We start from the raw sequence: 17372 nt of genomic DNA on the forward strand, positions 1-17372 counted from the left end.
CTGGAGTAATGGGAAGGAGAAGAAGGGATGGAAACCACTGTCCTCAAAAGAATAATTCAATACAATATGCAGTGGGAAATGAAGAAAATGGATACCTAGTCCATGAACTCAACAAAACAATGATAAATGTCACTAGTGAGCCCAATCACACCCACATAAAAACCCTCAAAGAAGAAATCTTGGAAGATATCACTGAGAAATTCATAGAGAAGATACTAGACATAGTTAACCAGAATGTATAAGATGCACTCAAGAAATTTCAAGACACCAAAAATAAAAAACATGAGACAACACAGAAACAAATAAAGGCACTCAGAGAGGACTTCGACAAACGTCAAAATGAAACAAAGAACACTATAAAAAAGGAGATATATGAATTAAAGAAGACAACACAAGTTATAAAAAAGGAGTTGGACAAAGATGTGGAAAATCTCAGAAAATGTAGACGTATACAGTAATGTTAATTTTAGCAACTAGTTTTGTATTTTCCCAATTTCTATTTGAAAAACTTAAAACATACATTACTAGCTCTTTTCCCACTTTCCCCTGTCACATCTATTCCTCCTAGACCATTTATTAAATATTGTCAACTTCTTTTCTACTAAAACTGTACTTTTCTTGAGAAGAAGAACTATCATCTTTATCACAGGCAACACTTAAATTGAAGTTAGTGGAAAATTACTGTTAATACAACACCAAACTCCTATTTCTCTCTTTTTTTTAATGAAAAAACAATCCCAAATCATTTTCAACTATTGATACTTGGAAAACTTTTATCTTAGGACCCTATAAGACAATTTTTTTCTGTAGTGATGCAATTTTGGTAAAGAGATCCTAATGAAGAGCTTATTGTAGGCTCATACACATGCTCACAGACATCCTTTAATGACACCACAGTGACTGCATACCAAGTTTGCAACTCTCAGCAAGATTTAGTCAAATTTCAGGAATGAGTGAAGGTAAAGTACATGTATGTGAAGAATAGTTTTTCTTGGTCTTAGTATAAATTAAGACATTTATATTACTGGAGTTAATATAAATATTATAACTCCAGTTAATTACTGGAAAACATACTGTTTTCCTGTAATGTATTAGTTAACTTCTAATGTAGTTTAGATTGCTTAAGCAGGAATTGTTATTACTATTCTTTAGCTCAGTCCTTCCTCAATTTGTGTAAAGATTTCTAAAATTGTGCCTTTATCAATACCTGTAAGCCAACCTCCCACACTGCAGGTCCAGACGTGTTTCTAAAATGAAAACATTATATCTACCCTACCAAAAACTCTTTTGTATCAAAAAATAAAGTAAAATACTGTTAAAAGAAGAAATGTGTGAATTGTGTCATCAGCTTATCTGTGTATAGCTTGAGGAAGAAAAATTCCCCTGGCAATGGCATGCTTAAAATCAGAACTCATGTTCCTTCAGATCTTTGTTTGACACAGTTTTATGCTTTTATGTTAGTTGTTGGAAAGGGAAAAATGTTATTTCAGTCACAGACACATTTGCATCTCTGTCTTTGCTTCATTTTTTTTCTTCTGACCTAATGTCTACATACCTAGCATTGCAGATCATTCTTTTATATACTGTTTGTGTAAAAAAAAGTTACTTGGCAATGATGATTTTGTGAACTTTTGAAATGAGATTATAATCACTTACTTGGTGCTGTTTCTCAAACTTATCAATCCTTTAATTCCATACTGAATTGAATCTCTAAAACTTAAACTTTTTAGTTTTTGACCAATTTGCTGATTTTCTTGTTAATATGTTAATAAATTTTAAAACATTTTAGATGTCAATTTTTATAAGAATTTTAAAATATTTTATAAACACATGGTTTTCCTATTTCTTGAGATCATATCAAAACAATGTGGTATGACGTGCAAAGGCCTCTATGGCCCTTTTTCTTTCTAGCCTTATATTTGGCCATTCCCTCTCCTCATATTTTATGTTTGGGCTTCTCAATCTCTCTGAGGTGAAAGGACCAGGTTTTTCTCCCAATTTCCTTATAGTCAGAAAAATACAGTGAAAATTAATTATTTTAAAAATGAAAGAAGACAGGATCTACAAGAACATTTTATAATTTTACTGTTAGATCAATGGGTCTAGTCTAGAATTTCCATAAAAGTTTCTGAACATTTACTTTCAGTTTATATACTTATCTTGTCATGAGTGAATAGCAAATGTTTCCTAGACAGGTCTGTTTCTTAGATCAGAATTTTCTCACCACTGCTTTGTGTTTCAGGTATTTATAAATCCTTAGAAACCAAATGTTCAAAATTGGAATTTTTTTTCTGTACCTTTAATTCCTTGGTTTGTCATCCTCTCCCTATTGGGTTTGATTCATGAACCTTTGAAGCCTGTCTCATACTGCAATAGGAAGAACTATCGATATCTTCCTAGCTGGCCTCAACTTAACCCACAGCACAAAAATATTTGCTTCTGACTTGCAATTATAGCATTGTACTCCAATTTGTTTTTCATATAACTATCTCTATTTTTGTTTTAGAGCAGTTCTCAAACTTGGTTTTGTTTTCAAATAAGCGTCTTCCACATGGATGCACACCAGTTCTTACCCTAAACCCAATAGTTTGTTTGTCCTCTACACTATAAATCTTCATAGGTATTTCAAATAAGATATCCCAAAACCTAATTGTCAGTTGTTTAGCTCCAAACCTATTCCTTCCAATAGAATTTTGTAAATTTTGTATTACAATATATTCATTACACAGGAGGGGATTCTTAATGACAACTCTGGCTAAGCTTATACTATACATTAGTTATATTTGCCCCCATCATCTGTCCCCTCACCACTCTCCCCATACCAATTAAAATGATTGCAAGAGATTTGTTTGTTCTATTTCATATAGGTATATGTAGTCCATCAACCATATACCCTTACCTTAATCTCCTTTGTTCACTCTCCTCCCTCCCATTTGTGCCTGCCACACACATTAACTGTACCTATTTTACAGCCCTGTTTTTCATTACCAATATTTGAGTTGATATTCAAAGAGGTTTCTCAGTGTATTTCCACTGTTGGTATACTTTACTTTAGTCCCTTCAACTCCTTCCATTGCTCTCCCTTACTTGTTTACCTCCCAACCCCCAGCTTTCAATACACATCATTATATCCTCTCCCTTCACAAATGTTATGTTTTATGACATTACTAATGTCTATCATTCTCTTTTCCTTTCTTTCTTTCCCTGTGTTCCAGGGAAACAAACATGTTCTACATATAAGTTTGTATATGATCATGCTTATTTTTGTGTCTATGTTTATCTTTTGGATCTATCTTCCATATATGAGAGAAAATATGTGGCCTTTGCTTTTCTGAGCCTGGTTTACTTCAGTTGACATGATGTCTTCCAATTGCATCCATTTACCTTTAAATCACATGTCATTATTCTTTATGACTGAGTAAAACTCCACTGTGTATATATACCATGATTCATGATCCATTCATCAGTTGTAGGAATCTGTGTTGTTTCTAAGGCTTAGCTATTGTGAATAGTGCTGTAATGGATATTGGTGTAAAGGTGTCTCTATTATCCTGACTTACATTCCTTTGGGTAGATGCCCAGAGGCAGTATCACTGGATCATATGGCAAGTCTCTCTTTAGGTTTTTGAGGAATCACCATAGTGCTTTCCATAGTGGTTGTACTATTGCATTCCCATCAACAGTTGTATAAGGGTTCCTGTTTGGCCTCATCCTTGCCAGCATTTATTGTTGTTATTTCCCTTGAATCTATAATGTAACACAGCATATAAGCAGAAGCAAGGACAAAAACCACATGATCCTCTCAATAGATGTGGTAAAAGACTTTGACAAAGTTCAATGCCCTTTCATGATAAAAGCTCTGAAGAAAGTGGGAATAGAAGGAATATTCCTCAATATAATAAAGACTATATACAACAAACCCATCATCAACATTATACTAAATGGAGAGCAACTGAAACCATTCCTGCTAAAGCCAGGAACAAGACAGGGATGCCTACTTTCCCCATTCCTATTCAATATATTTTTTAATTCTTGGCCAGAGCAATAAGACCACAGCAAGAAATAAAAGGCATTCAAAGAGGAAGGAAAGAAGTCAAACTATCCCTTTTGCAGATGACATGATCCTATACCTAAAAGACAGTAAAAATTCTACCAAAAACTATTAGAAATTGTAAACTCTTTTTGCAAAGTAGCAGATTACAAGATTAACATACCAAAATCACTAGCCTTACTATACACCGACGATGGATAGACTGAGAAATAAGTCAGAGAAACTACCATTTAAAATAACCTCAAAATCAATAAAGTTCCTTGGAATAAATTTAATGAAGGAAACCAAATACCTTTTCAATGAAAACGATAAACCACTGGAGAGAAATCGAAGAAGACATCAGAAGATGGAAAGATCTCCCATGCTTGTGGATTGGTAGAATCAACATAGTGAAAATGGCCATACTGCCAAAAGCAATCTACATATTCATCACAATCCCTATCAAAATTCCAATGACATTCTTCACAGAAATAGAAAAATCAATACTGAAATACATACGGAAACACAAAAGACCTTGAATAGCCATAGCAATTCTGAGCAAAAAAATCTAACACTGGAGGCATCACAATACCCAACTTCAAAGTATACTTCAGAGCCATAACAATGAAACTGCAATGAAAACAGACAGGAAGACCAATGGATCTGAATAGAAGACCCATACATAAATCCTTACATCCATAGGCAACCAATCTTTGACAAAGGAGCCCAAAACACATGATGGAGAAAAGGCAGCCTCTTCAACAAATGTTGGTAGGAAAACTGGATATCCACATGTAGAAGACTGAAACTAGAACCCTGTCTTTCACCTTGTACCAAAATTAATTCAAAGTGGATCAAAAACCTTAATATAAGACTCAAAACTTTGAAACAACTCCAGGAAGTTGTAGGAAATACACTGGAATATATAGGTATAGGGAGCAACTTCCTAAATAGAACTCAAAAGGCTCAGCATCTAAGAGAAAGAATGAACAAATGGGACTGCATCAAACTAAGGAGCTTCTGCACAGCAAAAGAAACAGTCATTAAACTCAAGGGACAGCCCACAGAATGGGAGAAAATCTTTACCAGCCACTTATTATATAATGAACTAATATCCAGAATCTACAGGGAACTCAAAAAACTCAACCCCAAAAGAATCAACATCCCAATGAAGAAATGGGCACATGAATTAAACAGGGAATTCTCAAAGGAATAGGTTCAAATTGCCAGTAAATACATGAAGAAGTGTTCAACTCCTCTGGTTATAAAAGAGATGCAAATCAAAACAGCACTTAGATTACATCTCACTTCAGTTAGTACAGCCATAATCAAGGTCTGTAGAATTTTCATTATGCATAAGAAAAACCTGGACTCTTTCTTGACTTTTCATTTTTCTATTTATTTATTTATTGGAGGTAGTGAGTTTTGAATTCAGGAGCTCATGTTTGCTATGCAAGTGTTCTACCACTTGAGTCATACCTCCAGCCTTGACTTTTCTTCTTTCTAACATAGCAAATAGAATCTATCACCAAATCTTACTGACCGTTTTCATTCTTTCTTTTTTCTTGAGACTGTGTCCCACTATGCTCACTTATTACTCAGGCAGGTCTCAAACACATGGGTTTAAGTAATGCTTCCACCTCAGCTTCCCAAATAGCTGGGACTACAGTTGCACACCACTTCACCCAGTTGACTCTATTTTCAAATCACACAACTACCAGGTCTTTCTTACTACCCCCATTTCTAGCTATATAGTTTACTACTATCATCTTCTTGATTTATTATAGTAACCTCAAAATTGATCCTCCTGCTTCCACCATTGTCCCTGTCTCCAGGTCTATTCTCAACACAGCAGTCAGAATAACCCTTTAAAAAGCAAGGCAAGACATTATCTTCTCAAGTCAAATTCTTCCAATGGCTCCATCTTATTCAAAGATAAAAGCAAAACTCTTTGACCTACAAGACCAAAACTTATCTGGACTTCGTTTCTAACCAGTCCTTCTGGATAGAATTTGCAGGCAGAAGAAGAAAAGAGGGCCAAAGCATCTGGACTTTTATTTGTGGTGACCTTTGCTATCCTCCATGTAGTTGGATTCCTGGCTGGCATTAGTAACTGAAATGCAATGTTCTACTCAACAAGGCTTAAAGGATTCCTTTTCCAATTCTTAATGTTGTACTTGGTCACAACAAAGAAAGTTGCTCATAAAATAATATTTCCTGTATTTTGTTCAATGTATACTTTTTGTAATTACTTATCCTATTACTTATTCCCTATTAGTCTTGCCAGCTTACACAAATAAACATGCATATAAATGAAACTAGATTACAATAAAGGCACCTGCTCACCCACATTTATTGAAGCATTGTTCACAATAGCAAAGATATGGAAACAGACAAGATGGTATTTATACACAATGGAATTTTACACAGCCACAAAGAAGAATGAAATTTTGTCATTCACGGGTAAATGGATAGAACTAGAAAACATCATATTAAGTGAAATTATACAGGTCCAGAAGGCCAAAAATCTCATGTTTTCTCTCATATGTGGAATACAGACCTAATGCAAATTTAGCATCATGCAAAACAGGTCACACTAAGGGAGGTCAAATAGGAGAGTGGTAAAGTAAAAGAAGGAAGTTAAGAAGGTGAATATGGTCGAAGTACTTGCTATACAAAAATGAATATAGAATTTTTAAGCCAGTTGAAACTACCATAAGAAAGGGACAAAGGTGTAACAAGAAGAATAGAGGAGATGATCCAATTTGGGTTACAATACATGCATATATGGAAATGTACAAGGATACTCCTGCGTAACTATCTTAAACAAGCAAAAATTTCTTCTTCTACAAAATGGGATAGCAGGAGGGTGGAATAGGTCCTGCAGTGTGTGGGAGACCAGTGGGAGGGGGAGGTGGTATAGAAAAGGATGTAGGAGGGTGAATATGGTACAAACATTGTGTACACATGTATGTAAATGTAAAAATGATACCTGTTGAAACTATTCCAGAAGTGGGGCAAGGGGGTGAATAAAGGAGAACTGTGGAGGGGTGAATTCATGTATGATATATTTGATACATTGTAAAAACCTGTGTAAATACCACAATGTACCCTGAGCCAGCACAACAATAAAAAATAAATAAATAAATAAACATAGAATTGCTAGAATATTATATGAAAAACTTCTATTGAAACTGAAAAATATTTGACAAATACTGCAACATTCAAACATCTTTTGTTTTGAAGCTAAATAATCTGATTTCATATTTCACATCAGTAGCTATGACACCACTGTGAACAACACTATGGGCACTAGGCAGCAAATGGAACTGTGCACTGTAGAGGACGAAACAAAGCAGGTGCTGGTTGGTAACTGGCTGTGAGCACAGGTGAAGCACAGGTTTAGTGGATCCAAGTTTTTTTAAATTTTTTTATTATGTTATTGCTGGGGATATATTATGACATTTACAAAATTGTTTACAACATATCTTAGCTAAATTCACCCCCTCAATCTTTCTCTTTTATCCCCCCTCCCTCCATTCTTAGAATAGTTTGAGCAGGTGTTTTTTTTTTTTCCATTTTTATACATGAGTATTTCCATCATATTCACCCTCCTGCACCACTTTTGCACTAGTGTTGATGGGGTCACTATTTGGTACAATCATGTCCCATTTTGTAGTCACAGATGGTGAGGCTGGATGGCACTTGTGTTTTAAGAATTCTTTTTAAACCACTCTATTAAGCTATGATTAATTTGAAAAAAACTTGTACACATGTTATATAAATTCAATGAATTTGAGGATAGACCTATGAAATCATAACTATCATTAAGGTTAGACACATGTCCGCCACATCAACACCTCCTAAAGTTTCTTCACCAACCTTAATATTATTAGTGTGCATGTGCATGCATGTGTGTTAAAAGAACTTAACATAAGGTCTACCCTTTTATTAAATTTTAAGTGTACACCACGGTCTGTGAGTGACAGACACTATGATGTATAGTATATCTCCAGATCTTATTTGTCCTAATAACTGAAACTTTGAAACCATCATCTCTCCATCGCTTCTTCTATCTTAACTCCAGAAGCCATTTTGCTCTGTGCTTCTAAGAATTCATCACTAACCCACCAACTGCTATACACTTATTCAAACCTTTCAATGAATTTCAATCCCTGTGCAATGGCCCATAGGCCCCTTAATGACCTGACTCTAATTCATTGGACTCATCTATGATTTTGTTCCTCATAACTTATTCCAAACCAGCTGTAGTAGAATTCTCATGGTTTTTAGACAATGCCTAGTATAATGATAGTTTATGTCTAGTTCCTTTGCCTAGAATGCTTTTTGCTTTTGCTTGAGGCCTTTATTTTACTGCCACCTGCTTTATGTGACCAATCTGACAATGATCTTTTAAATAATAGTCCTTGTTTCTCTCTGATCCCCTCTCCTTATTCAGTTCTTAATTGTAGTATATGTTATCAGCTCACACATATTTTATTTATTGATTGTCTGTATCCAAAACCCCTCCACTATCAATGGAAGTTCTGTTAAGATAGGGTATTTTACTCTTGTTTCTCTGCGGTATTTCATTACCTATAATAGCATCAATCACATTGCAGGCTTCCAGTAATTATTTGCTGAATATGTAGTAGAATATGTAGTACAGTAGTAAATGTAATGACTTGGGAGCAAAGTTGCCTACAATTCTTGCTAATTGTCTTCCCATCTATTTAGTAAGAATAATAGTATATCCCCAGGATTATCTTAATGCTCATATAGGCAAATATGAATTTATGCAAAGGATGTCTTGCCTTTCACGCATTCTATTCAAATGATTTTTATTATTCAATCAGCTTTAACTGTAAAAAGACATACTTTTCTCATTTGCTGTAATAATTTAGTTGATGTGATGATTATTATGTTACTGATAACTGGATCAGAAATTCACATTACATTTTTTAACAGTATGTCCACACTTGGATCAGGATCAAGTAAGAGGGATTGTGATATAGAACAACTTGTAAAAGAGGCTTTCTGGAAGAACAGTGAAGCAGATGGAAAAAAAAAACCTTTGATCTTGGGAGACTAATAAAATGAGGAGACTTTACAGAAGAAAATGAGAATGGGGAAGTAGTGAACGAGAAAGGATTCCTTTAATTCCATCAGGGCAAAGTCTAAGTTTCCAAAATCTCTCAGTATCTTCTGTGGGTAACCTGAAGAAGCAAACTTGTGAATTACTGGTTTTTTTTTTCCTTTGACTACAGCCTCTAGAACAGGTGTCACATACTTATCTTTGTTTATCTGCAGGTGATAAACTTGAAAGCCAGACTTACAAATTTCAGTTCATACTTCTCCATTTTATTAACTTTCCACATCCCCAGCTTATCTCATTCATTAGGAAGAAGATATCAGAAAGGCTTTTTGCAAGGGCATGGTTAATGAGAGAATATGGTGACTGTGCTTCTGAGCCCTGGCCCCAGCACAATCTGGTTCCACCAGCTGTACTGTGGTCTCCCTTCAAAGAGTGCTATTTCTAGAGAAATTTACCAACAATCAACCGTCCATCTCTTTCTAAATTCATGTCCTATATAATTCTAGTATATTTGTGTTCTCAATAGAACACTATAAGATCCAACTTCATATTGTCAACAAATTACCTTCTTGATTTTATACCTGTGGTAGGCTTAAAAATGCTATTGCTAACTACTGGAAAAACATTTAAGTACTTTGTTCCAGAATTCAAGCCACAATAATAAAGTTAACCATTCTGGGTGGCACCTCTCTCCTGATGTGATTGGATGTAATACTTTGTTCTTTAATACTGGATCCTCACCCACAGTTTAATGAAATTTTTCAGACCAAAGGTCTATATTGTAAGTATTATATCGGAATTTTCTCATAATATCCCATATTAATAATTAATACTCTCTCAAGTTCTATTGAGCTATCATCTCTTGTAAAATAATAGTATGTCTTCAGGCTCTTTTTGAATCCATCTGTGCCAACATTATGAAAAGGAAGAATGCATATATACAAGAAGCCTAAACCCACCTGTTGTAGGAGGTGTATGTTGTACTTCACCAAAATCTATGCCAACTTTTCAACTAAAATTTAGAAGGATAAATAGAAATCATTTAGTTTTTTAATTCAGGAACCTGGAGATTCCTTGAAAATCACCGTACACAATAGTCATTCTTCCCTAGGAGAGTCCCTGGGGATCACCAGTAGAACAGAAGAGAAACCCAAAGTAGCAAAAAATGCTCTAGAATCTCCTACCTCCTTCCTCAATTATATTTGTATTTAAGCTTCTTGTCATACATAGAATGGCAGTATCCTGAAGAAAAGAGAGAATTAAAAGTTAACATTTTGGCATCTTTTTTCTTCTCTTTTTTTTTTAAGTCAAAGTCTCACCATGCAGTCCAGGCTGGCTTCAAACTCACAGTCTTCCTGCCTCAACCTTCCAAATGCTGGGATTATAGCCACGTGTCACTACATCTGGCTCTTTAGCACTTTTGAACAGCATCAATTATCTACCCACATCTTTTAGGCACACCAGCACTTTGGTGATATGTCACTGTGTGGAAATCTGTGGCGTGATTGTATGGCAGAGAGAGAGAGACTGGTGTCATTAAAAAAATCTCTGGCAAATCAAAGTTTAATATTATTTGTTCAATCAACAAAAATATTTTAAAAATTTATAGTATAAGCAAGAGGATATGACTCTAATCAAAAACAAATTCAGGATATCACACTGATTATATTTTTAATGAAAAGGGAATAAATATTTAAAATGAATACGTGATTATAACTAAATTAAGTATTCAAAATAAAGAGTATTGTAATGAAGTATGACTGAGTGGAATGCGCTACTTAGACTGCTTAACAAAGCTCTCTATCTGGAGAAGGCACTTGACCTGAGATGCAAGACAGAGTTGAAGGGCAGAAAGAAATCAAGAGTCAGAGAAACATAATATGTAGTAGGGGAAATATTGGACATTGAACCATTAAATTTGTCTTGATCTGGGGTCCATGAATTACTGTGACCAAAAAACTAGACTAATGGATAATTTTACTCAAATGGAAAGCATTAACAGTATGGTTTTACTACATACCTTGTGCCAGAACTGAAAGGTCCCTAGTTTAACAGATTCATTTTTATTTAATTTTCCAAGGAATTTTAATATGGTATAAAGTCAAAATTTTACATTTCCTTTAAAATAATTATTTTTTCCTTATTGTTGTGCTAAAGGAGTACATTGTGACATTCACAAAAATTCTTATAATGAATCAAACACACATCATACTTGAATTCATCCCCTCAACTGTTCCCCTTTATACCCTCTCCATTCCTGGAACAGTTTCAACAGGCATCATTTTTGCATTCACATACACATGTACACATTTTTTGTACCGTATTCACCCTCTTACCCTTATTTCCCACCATTTCCCCCTTCCCACTAGTACCAATCCTTGCTCCCCACTCTCTGCAGGATCTGTTCTGCCCTCCTGTTCTCCTATGTTGTAGAATAAAAAGGGAAAAATGATATTTTTGCTTTTTGAGATAAAGGTAGCCACAGAAGGAATTTCATTGTGATATTTCCATGTATATATGGATTATATACATGGAAACTGTTTATCTCCTCTAATTTTCTTCATTCTGCCATAGTCCCTTTCCTATGGTGGTTTCAGCCAGTTTAAGATTTCTATATTCATTCTTGTATAGAGAGTATATCAACCATATTCAACTTCTTAGTTTCCTTCTTTTACCCAACCCCTTTCATATGTGACCTCTCCTAGTGTGACCAGTATTTCATAATATTGCTTCATTTGTTTTAGGTCTATATTCCACATATGAGAGAGTATGTCACTTTTGGCCTTCTGAGCCTGGCTAACTTCATTTAAGATGATGTTCTCCAGTTTCCACCCACTTACATGTGAATGACAAAATTTCATTCTTCTTTGTGGTTGAATCAAATTCCATTGTATATAATAACACATTTTCTTAATTCATTCATCAGTAGTGGGGCATCTTGGCTGTTTCCATAGCTTAGCTATTATGAATAGTGCTGCAATAAACATGGGTGTGAAGGTGCCTTTGCTGTAACCTGACTCATGTCCCTTCTAGTATATCCCTAAGAGTGGTACTGCTGGATCATATGGCAGATCTATTTTTAGTGTTTTGAGGAAACTCCATACGGTTTTCCATAGTGGTTGTACTAGTTTACATTCCCACCAGCAGTGTATGAGGGTTCCTTTTTCCCTGCATCCTTGCCAACATTTGTTATTGTGTTCTTGATGGTGGCTATTCTAACAGGAGTAAGGAAGAATCAGTGTGGTTTTGATTTGCATTTCCTTTATGGCCAAAGATGGTGAGCATTTTTCATGTGTTTTTTTCATCATTTGGAGTTCCTCCTTTGAAAAGGCTCTGTTCAGTTCATTTGCTCATTTCTTCATTGGGTCACTGATTTTTTGAGAGTTTAGTTTTTTTGAGCTTCCTGTATATTCTGAACCTATTCATTTTTAGAAGTTATCTATGTGGATCCATATAAAGGAAGCTTGGCTTTCATCATTTACTGCTCCAAACAAACCTTCAAAATTTCACCTTTCTTTTTAGACTGTGGAGGATGCCTCTGGATACATTATCTGAATATGTCACACTGAAGGTGATGGACTCTTAACACTGGAAGGGAGGCCTCAACACTTTCATCATGAGTAAGAATATAACCTGCATAAGTGATTATGGAATACTGTGGATAATGTGAAAATGCCTCATATGGATTTATAATCTTTTACTAAGAAATTTACCAATTTTCTCAATTATCCCATTCAAAAAAGAAGTTAAATGAACATTTATGACTCTTTATCCTAATACCTTCCTACTCCCCAAAAAGCTCACTGAAATGTATCTCATCTAAATTAATTAGATAATTCAATAAACTATATAAAGAATAAAATTTTATGATGATAAAGAGCCCAAATTTAAAAAAATACAGTAAAACTGGAATTAAGCCACTCAGTTTCTCATTGCCTTCCTCTGGCTTTGTCCACTAAAATTGTCCGCAAACCCAATACACTCTTCTAAAATGCTCAAAATGTAAATTTCTCCCCTGAACATGTTCATCAACCAAGATACATACCATATCTTAGAAGTATATATGCCAATTCAAACCTATCCTCACTTGACCTCACTTGACAGGTGAGGATACTATTATCATACTATTATTGTAATAGTATAATAATACTATTATTTTATTTACTTATTTTGAAGATGTATAGACACTCCAGTTATCTGTGGAGTCTGAGGCACTTAGCCTACCTCCTTACCTCTGCTGAGACACAACTGAAGGAGGAACCAATTTAATACTATCATAGTCAAATTATGCAGTGATGTCAATGAGAGAATAGAACAACACAATATCACTTTATCTGATAATAAGCATAATTTGGTCAACATTTATTGAAAAATGTTACATTCAGGCACAACCAGTAACATAACTCATGAGGTTGGTACAAAATGAAAATGCAGTGTCTCTTGTTGGAAATGATGAAGTTCATTATGACAATAGTGGATAACTAAACCTAGATGTGTGCCTTATGGCATGCAACTCTGCACAGCTGCACAGGTACATACACCTAAATCCTGCTTTCAGGCATATGACAGAAAAGAAGAGCAAAATTCTTGATGCCTGATTAGGAGTGTAAAAGATCAGTTTGTTGAGGAAGATTCATCCAATTTTGAAAGTACAGAAGAGCTATCAATTAGGCTATCTGGGAAACAGTAATAATAAAGAAACAAAGGATAATGAACTTGTAACTAAAGAAGAAAATGTACTACTATAAGATGAAAAGCACAGATTCCCAAAGGTTTCAATCTCTTTGAAGAACAAGCAGTTTGAATGAAATTGTATTATCTTTAGTAAATAGAATGATATTTAAGAAGCAGACAAGAATTTTATGAACAAGGTAAACTCATGTCACCCAGAGTTGGTTTAAGCTTATTTTCAACTTCAATATTCTGGTTTTGATCCATGTTTCTTGTGCCAAGCAGAGCTGATGTGCTGGATTCCTAGGGTCCTGGGTGTTGGCTCCCATGGGAAAGGCAGCATTGGTTATATGGGGAGAGAGGACATTCTTTTTTGAGCTGTGTGAAAAGAAAAAGAACTTAATCTCAAACAAGGGGAATTGTAAGAAAAAGGGGGAAAGAAAAAGGAAAGTACATAAAAGAATAACAATTTGACAGGCTGAAGGAAAAAAAGAACAAGAAAAGCAGCACCTTTGCTTTCTACAGCATGTGCCCTGTATAACCAGCATGACCAGGGTGACCATGACAGTGAGACACATCAGTGTTAGGAGGATGGAGTATCCACCTGGTTGAGATAAAAGAAGCAAGTTAGCCCATGAAATGTCCATATTCTATCAAAGGTAGGGTTTCTCTCAGCCTTGAAACACAGGAGTTCCTTGTGACTCTCGCTCCAGTTTCCCTCAGTTTGTGTCCCTGATCTTCCTTCAAATTTCTTCCACAAAAGCAATAGTTCCCTCCTTCTTTTCTTTTAGTACCTCTAATTCCCTACTTCTAATTTCATCACATTTAATGCTGTCATTCTCTATCTTTATTTCTTTGGATTCTTCCTCTTATATCATTCTTGTGTCTTGCATTCCTACCCATTTCCCCAGATTCTCACTCAAAATCCCTAGGATGGTCTTCCATCATTTCCACATGGGCCCCAGGTCTTTCTCACCCCAGTGGATGACTATATCATGGCCTCCTAGACTGCTGTGTTTCACTCGACACGACAGACCAGCTGCCTCCCCAGATGCCACATCCAAGGTTGCTTGGAGATACCACGTCCCATCAGCATTGGGCAGGACATCGCTTCGCCTAGTGCCTGACTGCTCCTGTGTACCTCGCATCCACATCACCCGCACAGGCTTTGGGTAGAAGCCAGAGACATGGCACACCAGGTGCAGACTGCCAGGCCATTGACTGGGGCCACTGGATAGCCAGGCCTCAGGTTTCACTAGACAGGAGAAGATAGGGAGAAATGGAAGTTTAGATAGTGTCTTAAACTAGAGCTCAGGTATGTGGATGTCTTACCAGTTTGATCACTTCTTTCTTTTTTCTAATAAGCAATCCTAAAACCAAGTATCTCTCCCACTAAACACATTATGGGTTTCAAAATGACAATGAGAAGTAGCAAGTTAAAACCAAGAGTAAAAACACTAAAAATAGGAGGAATAGAAGGTTGGGCTCACCTTGCCGTTCCAGTTCTGACTTTCCTGCTTCAAAAAGACCTGCCAAAAATTGAGGGCAGGTATTGCAGAGAAGTCTCTGCACTATTTCCTTAATATCTTTGTAGTGATTAAGCACCGTACAGACGTTCTGAGCACGACTCCCTGCTCTTGGAGATGGCTTCCAGGAACTTCCTTGGAAACTCAGGAAATCTGATCCTTGGTATGCTCCATTTAAGAAGCTCTCACAGGCTTTCCCAGCATGCAATGTACACCCAGCTGATATCTGGAGTTCAAATGGATCTGAGGATGGACAGAAAATCAATATGGAAAGAATGAAAGGAAGGGAACATAAAAAATCTAGAGAGTAATGGTACCCAAAGGGAAAACTGACTGGAGAATTGTATGGAAGATTAGAGTTGAAATGGAAAATGGGAAGGAAATTTGTGGAAAGAAAAGTTGAAAATAACAAAGGTACTTTGAAATAATTAATAGGGAAATCTTAGGTTGGAAGGGTGTCAAGAAGGCAGGAAACTGGTATGAAATACTCAAATTGGTGAGGTACAGTTAGGCCATGTGAACATGAGGTACACATGAAGATGCATCCAGGCACATGAAGAGACAGAAACATTCAGGCCCTGCTGTATATATGGCATGGTAAGGTGGTGGCAAAGGGTAAAGAAGAAGAAAGACTGTGAGTCAATGAGAGACAGGGAGAAAGTTCAGGAAAGTTAGAGAATGGTAAAACCAATACACAAGCCTTCCCTTTGAAGATGGTCACAGACCTCAGAAAAAGATCAGCTTGGAATAACAAACTCACATTCAAACTGAAACTGACTGGAGAAGGCCTGGACTTCCCTGATGAAACCATGGAAGTACAACTGGAAGAGAGCCTGAAGGTTCTTCCACTCTTCCTTGCTGAAGTTTCCATGGGACCAAGACTTCAGAAAGCGGAAGGTGCCCAAGACATTGTCCCAGCCATGAGTCTGCAGCTCTCCCAGCCACCCTGAGCTCTGGGCCTGTGCCCAGCTATGGTTAGGAAAAGAAAAGATGTGGATCATGGTGAAGGAGAGGAGTTCTTCTGTTGCTGAATGATATGATCCTAGAGCCTGTGGAGCTGAAAGAGAGAAAAGTAAGCAATGCAGAGTGTGAGAAAAGATGCTGCAGGAAGAAGAAGAATCCAGAGTAGAAAGGAAGGGTAGAGATGTTTACAGGTTGAACATATCCTAATATCCTGGAACTTACCTGTAATGCTGTCTTCAAGGGCATCTTGTAGGATCACTGTTCCCTTAAGCCAGGTCCTCCCCAGAGTTTTCTCTTCACCTGTGCCAACTACAGACATCTTTACACCTGAGTTTTTCTTACCTGCTCTAATTTCCCCATGACAGAAAAGTCCACTGAAGAACAGGATCAGGAGAAACATTGATGCTTTGATATATTGTCCAGGAAACTTCCTTCAGAACTCATATATCATCTCCCTTCCTCACTCCCTCTGCAGCACAGACTAACCTCTCCCTCTACCCACTTCCTTATCAGAGAAGTGCACTGCCTCCCTCAACCACAGCCTCCCACAAAGTCTCTCATTTCTCCAAACACTTCTTCCACAACTGGCTTTCAGATTTTTGCTCTGTTGTTTTCTACATCTTCCTGACCTCCTCCATTGTACCAACTGCTATAGAAGGATTCCTATAGTTGGACGTAGTCTATAGTCTCAGCTATCTGAAAAAAGTCAGTAGCTTTTGGCGTTGGAGAAATCAAGCCCACGGTTGGGTTCTCAATGTTTCATCTATGAAAGAAGTAGAAGTCATATAATGGTGCCCAGTGGTTCTTCTAGCAGTTTACCCACTGGTTATCAATTTGCAGCCTCCCTTCCTCCCCCTTCTTGGTCTTCCTATCTTTGTTTACTTGCCCATTATTTTTGCCTCTGAGTCTGCTTTTGCTCTTTCTACTTGTCCTGCCTATCTTTCCTGCCTACCCACCCTCCTCTGTCTCTTCATTATGTCATTATCAGAAGATACTAGGCATCCTGGATGTAGCTATGAATTCCACCAGCAAATCTCAACAAACCATAGTGATGAGGAGTAGCAATGACAAATTAATGCAGATTATC

At 36.5% G+C, this 17372-nt stretch overlaps 1 protein-coding gene across 4 annotated transcripts; it reads right to left on the reverse strand.

Moving 5' to 3' along the window:
* Positions 1 to 13459: 13459 nt before the first annotated feature.
* On the reverse strand, positions 13460 to 16788 carry LOC109674010 (T-cell surface glycoprotein CD1e, membrane-associated-like). 4 transcript variants are annotated; one of them, XM_074047751.1, is made up of 6 exons: positions 16628 to 16788; positions 16083 to 16379; positions 15287 to 15565; positions 14773 to 15051; positions 14307 to 14400; positions 13460 to 14174 (listed from the first exon to the last, which is right to left on the reverse strand). In XM_074047751.1, the coding sequence occupies exons 1-6, from the start codon at positions 16683 to 16685 to the stop codon at positions 14003 to 14005; spliced, it is 1179 nt and encodes a 392-aa protein (XP_073903852.1). In that variant the 5' UTR covers positions 16686 to 16788; the 3' UTR covers positions 13460 to 14002. The 4 variants fall into 4 exon arrangements, with proteins under 4 accessions (XP_073903852.1, XP_073903851.1, XP_073903854.1 ...); XM_074047750.1 differs by having other exon boundaries at positions 16508 to 16787; XM_074047753.1 differs by lacking the exon at positions 16083 to 16379.
* Positions 16789 to 17372: the final 584 nt, after the last annotated feature.

This window comes from Castor canadensis, chromosome 11 (assembly GCF_047511655.1).
Source record: "Castor canadensis chromosome 11, mCasCan1.hap1v2, whole genome shotgun sequence".
In the NCBI taxonomy this organism is placed as follows: Eukaryota; Metazoa; Chordata; class Mammalia; order Rodentia; family Castoridae; genus Castor; species Castor canadensis.

What these genes read in the sequence shown, in the direction of transcription:
- LOC109674010 (XM_074047750.1), bottom strand. Translation starts at nt 16,685, where the DNA reads ATGTTTCTCCTGATCCTGTTCTTCAGTGGACTTTTCTGTCATGGGGAA. An exon ending in CCTTGAAGACAGCATTACAG is followed by an intron (nt 16,380 to 16,507) that starts GTAAGTTCCAGG and finishes TCTCTCTTTCAG; the next exon opens with CTCCACAGGCTCTAGGATCA. An exon ending in GTCAGAACTGGAACGGCAAG is followed by an intron (nt 15,052 to 15,286) that starts GTGAGCCCAACC and finishes TCTCCTGTCTAG; the next exon opens with TGAAACCTGAGGCCTGGCTA.